Source organism: Podarcis melisellensis (genome assembly GCF_964234715.1).
Source record: "Podarcis melisellensis genome assembly, chromosome: Z".
NCBI lineage: Eukaryota > Metazoa > Chordata > Lepidosauria > Squamata > Lacertidae > Podarcis > Podarcis melisellensis.
In genome coordinates, this window is record NC_138547.1 from 45,759,794 (window position 1) to 45,771,862 (window position 12,069).

General features: G+C 44.7%; 1 protein-coding gene across 1 annotated transcript in view; it reads right to left on the bottom strand.

Moving 5' to 3' along the window:
* Positions 1-668: 668 nt before the first annotated feature.
* LOC309361926 (transmembrane 9 superfamily member 2-like) overlaps positions 669-12,069 on the bottom strand; it is a 54,223-nt gene continuing 42,822 nt past the window's right edge. The window contains exons 17-18 of the mRNA XM_081897243.1: positions 1,203-1,325; positions 669-1,170 (exon numbers count right to left, since the gene is read on the bottom strand). Of these exons, the coding sequence (XP_081753369.1) occupies positions 1,258-1,325 (68 nt within the window). The 3' untranslated portion in view covers positions 669-1,170; positions 1,203-1,257. The remainder of the gene's footprint in view (positions 1,171-1,202; positions 1,326-12,069) is intronic.

The following is a 12,069-nucleotide window of genomic DNA, read 5'->3' on the forward strand; positions in this document are numbered from 1 at the left end:
ATTAAATTTATATACCGCTCTTCATCAAGAGACCACGGGGTGGTTTACAACATGGAGCACATAATAAAATGGACACCACCCACTTTAAAAGGCCATAGGCTGATTAACAGCCAAAGGCCTGGTTGAAGAAGAATGCTTTTGTCTGGCACCTAAAGGTATGTTAGAAAGGTGTTGGGGAGCTAACACAGAAAAGGCCCGTTCTCATGCTGCCACCCTCCAGAACTCTCATGGAGGAGAAACACAAAGAAGGGCCTCGGGTGATGATCTCAGGGTCTGGGTCAATTTCCATGTGAAGAGGTGGTCCTTGAGATATTGGGGTCCTGAGCCATTTAAGGGTTTATAGGTCAAAAACTGCATTTTGAATTGGGCCTGAAAACTAACTGGTAACCGATGCAGTTGGGCCAGGATTGACATTACTGTATATGCTCAACCCGCCATGACCACTGGCCATGCTTTTTGGAGCTGATGGGAGCCATAGTTCAGCAACATCTGGAGGGCCAAAGGTTTCCCACGCCTCATGTAGGTAAACACTGCATTAGATGGACGAAGGATCTAACTAGGATAAGGCTGCTCCCTATGTTCCTTTTATTACAATATATAAACAAATGGTTTTGGGGCTTCAGCAAACTAGCTAACTCAAGGTAACTGATGAAGAAGCCACACACCAGTCTGTTGGAACTATGCAGCTTTATTCAAAACAAAGACAGTGTGGTGTTTCTCCTCCTGCCAAGAGATCTGCACTTGACACTAAATGCTTTACGTTTGTATAAGGTGACCAGCTAACCTGCAAAGGAGATGCAGACTATTATGTACAGTTGTACTTAAATGTTAAGTTTTTAAAAGTCACATTTTTTTTACATAGGATTCTACCGGACGGTCCTATACTGTGAACAGAATAATCAAATAACTGTGTAAAAAGAGATGTAGCAAAGTCACAAGACACCCCAGCTTGGGAGAAGCAAAGAGTGCAACACACACATTGTTAAACTGGATTCGTTCTTTCAGCTGCAAACAATAATAATAAAAATAATAGTAATAATAAACAACTTGGGATGCAGCATTTGTAAAAAGTGATTGAAGTCAAGTTCTCTGGGATTGTCCAACATTCCTTGGGTCCCATTCTGCTTTTTGGTGCCAAGATACCAACTCTGCATGTTTGGTACATGGTTAATATATATATATATATATATATATATATATATATATATATATATCCATTGACTTGCTGGATATGTTCAAGAGAAACATGGAAGATCTTCAGTCTACTTTCACAACGCTGTAAATCTTACTAACGAACCAGAAGCACGCAAAGAATCCAATCGTTCCTAAAAAAGAAGAAGAAAAGTTGAGATGTTTACATGCTCCTGGAATGCAAAAGGCGCCCTTCCTGAACAGGGTGAAATGTTGGGTAGTTCTTGTTACACCACCTAGCACTTGCTTAGGTTGCTTTCTCTTTTGTCAGAGAATGGTGGGCTAGAGGGAGTGTTGGTTTGAGTTTGCAAGGCACATCTTACCTTCTTAAGCAAAACCGCACGCTCAGGATCACTTAACATGCACATCAATTACGTGAAAATTGTTAAAGAGATCCTGAGTGTGGAAAAGTTGCCTTGAAAACTTAAAAGTCACATGCAGGGATTATCTATTTAAAATAATAATAGACCAAGTAAGGCTGTAGTTAACTATCCTCGCTCAAGAAGAAACAAAACTCCTGTTAACCTAGCAGCCAAATCCAAGCTGAATATCCACTGTACTGTTCACCCAACATTTTCTCAGTAGCAATGCCATTGGCCTAACCCTGCGACTCACTATCCAGAGTCACTTCTGGGAAGCTGGGAAGAATGTACAGTACACCACCATGAGAATGGAGACAGAAGGACTCAAGTCAATCATTCTGGACTCATAGTGTTCTGTGAGCCTTAAGAACAGCCCTGCTGGATCAGGCCAGTGGTCCATGTAATCCAGCATCCTGTTCTCACACTGGTGAACCAGGTGCTTCTGGGAAGCCCCCAAGCAGAGCCTGAGTGCAAAAGCAACTGTCTCCTCCTGCATTTTCCAGCAACTGCAGTAATGCAGCTCCCAGAATCCTGGAAGGCACATGGAATTGCCTGCCTCTTTGTGCACCGACTGTGTTGCAAACGTGCCTGCAAACGTGACATGAAGGCTTGCAACATGAATCCTGCTGTGTGGAAATTCCTTGCAGATGGCCGCAGTGCCTGGAGACAGTCAAGTTGTGCATCCATAGCAGTGACCAGAGGAGGAACGCAGAAAAAAGAAACGCCCTGGTGCATCTGCAGCAACACAACCAGGCCCCTTCATCTGCCCCACCTGCAACAACACATGTCTCTCTCCTGCGCCAGTCTCTACAGCAACAGCAGGAGCTGTAACTCTCCAACAGTTTGACTTTACCCCTGAAGGTGCACTCTTCCATTGTCTCCCAAGACAAATGGATGCCAATAACAATATGTGCACTGAGGTCTACCATGGCTGAGCATAAAGCCAGAATTCTAATACTCCAAATAACTACAAAGCAATGCTCATGTCATGTGTTCCCTCCAGGTATACACCAAACATGAAGAGGGAGTGGAGACGTGCCCAACTGGACACATCTGAGCTTGATTGAGCTTGCCTGCCAAGAGGTGCTTATGTGTGTGCAACAGTCTTCATGCATGCATCTTCCATGTGATCAAGGGCTCATGCACAGCTAGGTGCACACAGGTGTCCCTCTGCAGGTATTCAGCTTAGCACGAATCCATTGGAAAGAGGAGCACAACGACAGAGGTGAGAGGACACCAGACTGGGTCCCAATTCCCTTGCCAAACTGTACAGAGGTGGATAGCTCTTTGCACCATATGTGGACATGGCAAGAACACAACGACCTACCCCACATTCTTTTCAGGGAAAGGACATAGCTCAAGTGGTGGATGGAGCATCTGTTTTGCACACAGAAGTATCTGGGTTCAACCCCCAGCATCTCCTGACAGGGCTGGGAGAGACCAGTAAATGCGATCCTAGAGAGTCACTGCCTGGGTAGACAATACTGAGCTAGGCATGCCAACATTCTGATTCCTGCTACTTAAAATTTACTACTTAAATTTTGCATCTGTGGCCACTCTTCTGAGCTGCCTTGTTTTTAGGGGTGCAGGAGGGGAGTGTTACTGGTTAAGGGGGGGGGGGAAAGAAGCATTAAGAAATAAACTCTGGTTGCTGCCTGTTTCCAAGAAATTCACATTTCCCACAGAACTATCTCTATCGCAAATGTATCCCATACGCCCTTCTAGATAGCAAGCCATGAGAGACGCACAATGGCTTTGCGAGCACCTCCTTATGAACTGAATCCTTATGCATGCATGCAGATTAGGCAGGTCAGTAGCTGCTGCTAACCAAAAGAAGGCACCCTTACAAAGGAAAAATAAAAGGGTTCACCCCAACCCTCTCCCCCTGCAAGCACTGCTGCCCTCTTCCCCACCACCACGACACACCTGGCTTGCTATTCTAGTCCCCTCATATTGCCACTTCTCTCTTTTTCCCCAGTTAAGGCTTTTTTTCCCACAGCCTGCTATTATGTTCTGCAGATTACCCTCTTCCGCAGGGTTTGCAGCTATCATCCTTTCAAACAGTGGGGGGACGGCAGATTTACTGCGCTTGATAGGAGATCATACGCCAGCCACAAAAGGATATTTAATTCCTTTATGGGCTTGACATCTCAAAGTCTTTCCAGTCTGCAGTCGATTCTCACTCCTCCCCACTGTGTGAGGCACTCCTATCTGGCGCTTGTGTGACCTCTGTGGCCTCCCGGATCTCACATTTAAAATTTTTGTTTTCTAGGGATCCTCAGATGGATAGATGGAGAGTTAGACAGACAGAGGGCACATAAACACACACACACACACACACACACACACTCCATGCACACATAAGGATCTAGGAGTTTAAAAAAAAGGATTTCCAGTTCCTAGATGTTCCGACAGGCTTTGCACTGGCTACCTATTAGCTACAGAGGCAAATTCAAGGTTTCATATCATTGTTGATATTTAAAGTCCTAAACAACTGGGGGAGGGCAGCATAAGAGCATAAGCAGAGCCGTGCTGGATGAGGCCAGTTACCCATCAAGTCCAGCATCCTGTTCTCACAGTGACCAACCAGCTGCCAATGGGATGGATATCTAACACAGCTTTCTTGTAAAATGATAAAATACATCTATCTTTTTATTTTAGGAAGTAATTTATTTATAAATTAAATAAAGTAATATATTTATAAATTATTTATAAATTATAATTTATAAATAAATTTATTTATAAATTTATTTATAAATTATAAATTATAACCTTCTGAGCTAAGAACACTCACTGAATCTGGGAGGGGTAGATTTGGGGTGGAAGGTAACCTCTCCTCTCACCCCTGGTGGTTCCTTGAAGAGCTTTAGATGGAACCCCAGAACTACACTTCCTCGCATGTGAGACAGTTCTAGCCTCCCTTAGGACCAAGGCTCTCCAAACTCCCTTGGGATCCTACCATCTCAAGCAGAATAAAACACAGCCAAGCATCTATTGGTGTTCCAATATAAACTCAAGCAGGCGTAGGGTGGAGAGAGTGGATAAGAGAAAAGTTTTACTCCTTATAGAATGCTAGGAACTCATGCAGCACTCAGTAAAGCTGAGTGCTGCAAGACTCAGAGCAGGCAAAAGGAAGTGCTTTCCCCCCAAACAATACAAGTTAAACTATGAAACTTGCTTCCACAAGAGATAATGATGCCACCAAAAGAGGATTTGACAAATGCATGGAGGATAAAACTATCAACAGCCACTAGTCACGACGGCTATCTGCTCCCTACATTTGGAATATCCGCTGCTGGGAACTGCGGGTGGAGCAAGTGCTCTGGCACTCAGGTTCTGCTTGTGTGCCCCACAGGCATTTATTTGGGTTGCCACTGTGAGATCAGGATGCTGGACTAGATGGGCCATTGGCTTGATCCGGTAGAATGCGTCTTATGTCATAAACATATTGCATTCCCAACAAAAAAGCTGAAGATTTAGACAAGTTCGAGCAACCAGAGAGCCTGTGGATCTTAATACATGAATAATAAAATGGGTATTCCCATATTAATTATTTGGACTCAAAGTCAAAGTATGGCTTCCAAAGGATCCATCAAGGTAAAGAGCAAAGGTCAGAATTCCACCACTGCAGAATTACTGCAAACCAAGATCTCCTTTAGCAAAACCACAACGCCAGCGATCTAGCGATACGGTAGTGACTGAAAGGAAACTCAATAAAGCTGTTCAGCTATCCAAGTTCAGCCGTCCTTGCCAACACCAAAACCTGTGATCAATTAGTGCAAGCAAAAGAAATAATTGGAAACACAGGTCAAGAACAAAGCTGCATTCCCCACTCCCCGTGTTTTTGCAAACAGAGACCCTTCAACGCACCTCTCTCACTACAGAGGTAGCTGTCCAAATCCAGCCTCCCTATAACATCCAACTTAAAAGTGCCTGGCTGACAAGGCTGTTTTGCATTATCAGTAGCTTTCACCAAGCGAAACAGGATGTTTTCCTAAATAAAAGCATTTTATGGAACATAAAATACCATTCTGATAGCTCATAGTAAACTGTCAGAAGGGTTCCTATCTTAAAGGTTACAGAATGATGTGAAGAACAAGGAGGCTACTCTGTGCAGCTTGTCAGACAACACGAGGGGGGGGGAGCAGATCCATTAAGTTGCTCATGTCCTCCCCCAAAAAAAATTAAGCCTGAAAAAAAGGCCTTATCAGGAGAAGAACACCTTTTAAAGGCAGAACACCACATATATCTTATATGGCATTTTATGGAACACTAGATAGTAGGATTTATCACAGGTGAATATACTAGGATAAATGAACCACTTGCTCTCACCAGTAAAGGAGTTCTTGTTCTTTATCTGAGGAAAATATGGAATTCCTGAAGATGGAATTTAAGTTTCAAGAAGCAACTAAGTCCCCCTTCAGTGGTTGATATCTATTATTATAATTGTGCATTGCCTTTCAGCCAAAAAAAAAATACAAAATTCATAATAATAAAAACAAACCAGTAAATCCCCAAGGATTATCTGGGAAACCATTAGATCCATCAAACTCTGAGAGCCGACCATCCCCATAGGTCCCTCACCACTGTGGGAGGGGGGCTGCTGAGAGCCTAAATCTCATCAGGAAGTGGTGTGACCAATGCAAGGGACTGATGTCAATATTCCCTACTTTCAGATCACCCTCTTCCTGCCCAGCCAAGAAAACAAGGTCCAGAGTGTGACCTGCCACATGCATTGGATCAATGACATGTTACAGCAGCCCCATGCTTGTTGTGGCAGCCGTGATGTCCTGAGCCACCGGCTTTGGCATGGATGGTGAGGTCCCTCAACACTGCTTCAGCCTCAGTGAGACAGATCAGCCTCCTCATTCCCAATCAGATCAACAGCAGCAGCACCACGGACCTGAGGGCTGGCTGATAAGACAACCACAATTCCCCAATTTTGAGGGAGCCACTAACTGCCTGTGCCCCTCACCAGGCTTGCCCCACCCCACACATGGTATCTCCCCCTTGCCTAGAACCACTGCAGTTGGGATGTCCCCTGCTCTCTTCAGCTCCTCTCTTTCCAGGAACACCTTACCTCCCTTAATTTTGAAAAGGAAAAAAAAACCAAATTATTATTATTTTTTAAAAAACCAAGATAAAAAGCAGTTAAAACAAATTTAAACATTTTAAAACATTGGGGCAAGGCCACCCCCAGAGAAAATGTTATGGGGATGGCGCTTGCCTCTCCCTGATGTCGCTCCCTACAAAGGGGGCAGCGTCAGCCCCTACTCCCCTGGTGGGTTCTCAGTCAGCCAGCCAGCAGCAGGTGGAACAGGGCAGTCTTCCCTCTGCTGGCCAGAGGTGCAAAAATGCCTGCTTCCTTGAGAGGAGGGGGAATTCCAGTGGCTGTGGTGGTGAGCCAGATCAACAGCTCTCTCCTCCACTGTTGATCTCTGGCTGCTGCTACCCCTGAGAGTGAAGTGTCTTGGGAATGAAAGGGCAGGAGGCTGGGAGGCTAACCATGGGTGGAGAAAGAGCCAAGGGCAGTTGGTGCCAGCTACTTCTGGTTTTGTCCCATTTCCTCCCTGCTAAATTCCACAAGGAAAAACCTGAGGCTAAGGAAGACAAAACTGACAGCCACACAGACCACTGCTTGTTGGTGGAGGCTGGTAAAAAGGCAGAAGTTGGTGGGGCAGCGTCCCATTTGCCCTAATGGTCTAGCCTGCACTTCCGCCCTCTGCAAATCTACAGAGGACACCTTTTTCAATGGAACTTTAGCTAAACTGGAGGATTCACTGCACCACACTGAACAAAGGGTTCGTGAAATACTCTGGTGATGTAGACGGCAATGCCTTCTAGTTACAGGCCTGAGCGGAGGGAACTAGCTATTTCCAAACCATGTATTTACAGGGACCACTTCTCTAATTAAAACACAACATTGAAAGACAAGCACACATCTGGTAGCAGATTCTCTTCCTCATAATCTTGTCTGGATTACACCCCTCCCTCCCCCTTTATTGAATTATAGACATCACTCTAATAAATGTCTGAAGCAGCTTGTTTGTCCAAAGTGTCCTTTCTTCTAGAAAGGGCACAGCATTCACGTATTTCTTGCTGCAACATTTTGCAAGCCAGAGCCTCCATCACTAGCTCTGGAAGCTCTGAGTGCATGAGGAATGCAAACTGCACAAAAAAAGGAGAGGCTCACCGGGCAGGATGCATCCCAATGAGGTTCGGCTGGAAATCTCATGTGTATGCATATGAATTGTGAATGTCTGCACAGTGTTTATAGCCAAGCTACGAGGTCAGTCAATTCCCTTTTCCGTTACATCTCAGTGTTGCGTGAGAATATGGGATTGTATCCAGTACAGCAGTAAGTTAAAGTCATTCGGTGGTATACCTGTTTCATCGGAGAAATGCTTTGCGCTAATGAAACGCTGCTGCGCAAGAGAACGGACAAGCTGGTTGCTGGTAACTCTGTTGCACAATATACGGCCCAACGAGTTTCCGCTAGCAAAAGAGTTGCATTTTATTCCTCTGTTGCACAACTTTGCAACTCACCCATATGCCTTGGTGGTAGTAGGCAGATAGCAATGGATAGAGCCTCAAATACACACACACACACACACACACACACACACACACACACACGTGTAGATATGTTAGGAGGGTTTTTTTATGAAACATCCCAACCCTACTCCCACCAGTCTGGTCATAGAATCATTATGTTTGGCACTCAGAGATGGTCCAGCGCAGTGAGGACTGTTTCTTCCTTGGGTGTGCAGACATGTACTTCCAAACTTGTGGCACATCACTCTTGCAAATAAGCAGCCCAGAGTTCATTAACGACAAAGGAGGAGCTCTGCTAGATCAGACCAAAGGCATACCTACTTCAAAAACCTATTTCCGACAGTGAAGAACCAGGTGCCTCCCGGGAACCAAGAAAGCACGGTGACCCTTCATCCAGTGGTGCCATCCAGCTACCATGACTAATAAACCTTGACAGACCTCTCCTCCTCCATGGAATGATAGGCATGTAGGCCTGTATGGTGGTGTGGTTCGAGTTCAAAACCCCACTCAGCCCCAAGTTCATGACCTCTTAACCTAGCCCACCACACAGAGTTGTTTCAAGGATGAAATGGGGGGGGGGACCATGTACCCCACCTTGAGCTTCCTGGAGGAAAGGTGGTACATAGGTGTTAATAACAAAACAAGTAATTCCTTTTTAGATCTATTCAAGATGGTGGTCATTGCCATAGTCTTGTGGCAGAAAATCCCACAAGTTAACTATGTGCGTTTTACTACCGGTCACTCTGCATTCCCCAATTTTATATACAGATGGAGGAACAGCTTTGCTCACTGAAGTGCTGCCCTGCCGTAAAAGTGTTAGATGGGATGTTTCAAACCACCACCACCCCCAAGCCAAAGCATCCTCTCTAGTTAACATGCAGGCTCATTTTATTATGCTCAGACTAGCATCCCAACCTCTTCTCCTTGATCTTTTGTTCTCCCCCTCCTTTAAACACCATATGTCAGTAATGCAACAACTTCCAGTCTGCATGTGCTCTATAGAAGTACTCTGTGCTGACATGGAGAAAAGCTGCATTTTTATATTTAGTGTGTTTCTTGCTTCCCCACCACCAATGACCATAACTCAGTGGTGAAGTATCTGCAAAGGATCCTAGGTTTCATCCCCAACATCTCCAGCTACAACTGGGAAAGACTTCCTGTCTGAATTCCTGGAGAGTCACTCCCTGTCAGTGTATACAGTACTAACCTAGAGGAACCAATGGTTCATAAGGCAGCTTCCTATGTTCCTAGGTAATGTCGCAATACTTGAAATGAGTCTGTCTATACTGTATTGCATCTGACTCTTCGCAAACGTGCATTTAATGGAGAGAGAGAGAGAGAGAGAGAGAGAGAGAGAGAGAGAGAGAGAGAGAAGAACTCAAAGCTCTGGCCAATTGCAAGAAAGCAAAAAACAGAATATATCCTGCACTCTGGCAATGTGTGTGTGTGTGTGTGTGTGTGTGTGTGTGTGTGTGTATGCACACTGATTTTCTGCAGCCAAGAACTGTCTACATCATACTGCTTTCAATCGCCACACAGTGGGGGCTGCTTTCGGAATCTGGAATTCTAAACACAATTTACCCAGGAGATCAAAACTCAATTTTGAAAATGGCATGAACTCACAAGTGAAAATGATGATCACAAAACAGAGGGTGTAGAGTAGCCACCTGCTTCCAACTAAATGCAGCATTTTCTTCTGTGTCCAAGCACGTAAGAAGGACAGTAATCATAAAGCTATCCCTGCACAAAATATACCCATTCACTTACCATATTATTACCCGGAGAATCATACTGAAAATTGCTAGCTACAAATTTAGAAGAACAGAAATAATAATTGCAAGAAGCAGCATGGTATTAGGCCAGCACAACGAGGTCCTGTGTTACCCTCATGGGCTATTGGGGAGCCCTGAAGACACCCAAGCTAGGGGCCCAGAAGGGGTGGGAGAGGGGTGAAGAGTCAGACACACAAATCCAGGCACTGCCATCTCACCCATAAAACCACTAGTCTTCGGTGGAAGGGTAGAGCACCACCCAGCCACATTCTCCTTCAGTGCTCTGGCTCCTGTTGCCATGCATGGCAACCCAGTTAGGATCACTGACTGGCAGCAAGGAAAAGACCTATTGCACAAGATGGCACAGGGCTCTGCTCTTTTGAAGGTCCCAGGTCAAATCCTGGCAGCCACAGAGCTGTGGAAGCCCCTCCCCTGAGACTTCAAAGAGATGCTAAGACCAGACCAACGACACAACGCTGGATGAAAGACACCTTAGCAAAGGAAGTTTCATATAATGTAGGAGTGGGGGACCTTTTTCAGCCAGAAGGCCACATACCCTAAAGGAGAATCTGCCTTGCCCCACCCTGTAGGAACCTTCAGGAGGGTGTTGCTACTGGAGGAACAGCTGTGAGGGGTGAGAGACTCAGTGTTGGCCAGCAGGTAAAGGCTTTCCCCACCTGCCTTGCTCTGCCCTCCAGCCCTTGGAGCCTTCATAAGGGAGCTGTTTCCAGAGGAAGAACTGAGGGGTTAGAGACTGTTTGCCATCAGGGGGTAGTTGGTTTCACCTGTGCAGCTGCACCTCCAGCCTGACAAACCTTTGGAAGGGGAGTCTCCGGAGTATGTGTGCATGAACTTAGCAGTGCTTAGTTTATTTTTTGGGTGCTATTTTGTTAAGGTTGTTTTATAGACTACAAATGCTGTATTGATTTGTTCATCATATAATATGAACTTTGCTTTAATTGTGATGTTTAGCCCATTTTTTAAGTTGCTGCTTTGTTAACAGTGTTTTATGGATTGTAATTGTTCCACCGATTATTTGTTGATTATTGTATACAACTTATGCTGTACGTGGGATGTTCTATAATGTTATTGCTATTGATTGTTTTTAAACTGCTTTGGGATGCATCGGAATGAAAAGCAGAATATAAATATAATAAATCAGCTTTCTGGGAGCCACATAGCAATGCTAGTTTGGACCTGATGCAAAAGTGGGCAGAACAATGGACATAACTTACTGAAGTTCAGTAAGTTATTTTCCACCCATGCAAGCCACAGCTCTACACACACACACACACACACACACACTTCACTCCCCCTCTTACAGGCAAGCAAGAGACATCATTATCATTCAAGGACACATGCCAACCAGGTAAAAGCACTCACAGGGGGGGGGCATGTTTTGGGGAGAGATCAGAAGGCAAAACAGAGAGGTCTGGATATCATGGTTGCTTTGTATTTTCCATGGTACTCATTTGGTCAGACTGCAACTCTTCAGTGGGTACAAACCTCCAACCCAAAGTCTGAAGGTTAAGGAACACACCCATCTCCCTTCTCACAAGCTGATTACCTCCTCTTTTTCATGGTTTGCCAATGGTGCAAACCAGGAATTGCCTTCAAGCCCTGATTCAAAAATGTGGTTTGAAAGTGGGCTTGCAAGTCACAGTTTGGAGACAATATCAGCACTCAGAGGGCTAGAACAAGCAAGCAAAGTGATATGTTCCTAAGCCTTCAAACTGTGATTGGCACATGACGTCTAAACCAGACCTTAACGCAAGAACACACAGGTGTAAATTTTGCCACGGCACATTTAAGCCTCACTGCCCTTCGTATCAAGGAGACCAGGGCCGACATATCTGACTATTTTAATCCCTTTCAGCAGCAGCTGTGACAATTTCAATTATCATTTCCTATTTGAAAAGGATATTTCTGATTCTAGCAATTTATATCATACAAGCGAAACTGAAATTGGCAGCTAACCCAAGCTAAACCCAGACAGGCATTAGCATACTGCTTTAGTTCAGAATTAAAACATTTTTTTGTTTTAATGCTAGAATTTATTTGGGGTAAATTATAGGGGGGCCATCTGGAACTTGCCTGCAGAGCTGTGGACTTAAAGGAGGGTTTAGCTGGGAACACCAATTCCCATATTTACTTACTAATAATTTTAAATTGGTGAGATTAAATCCTAC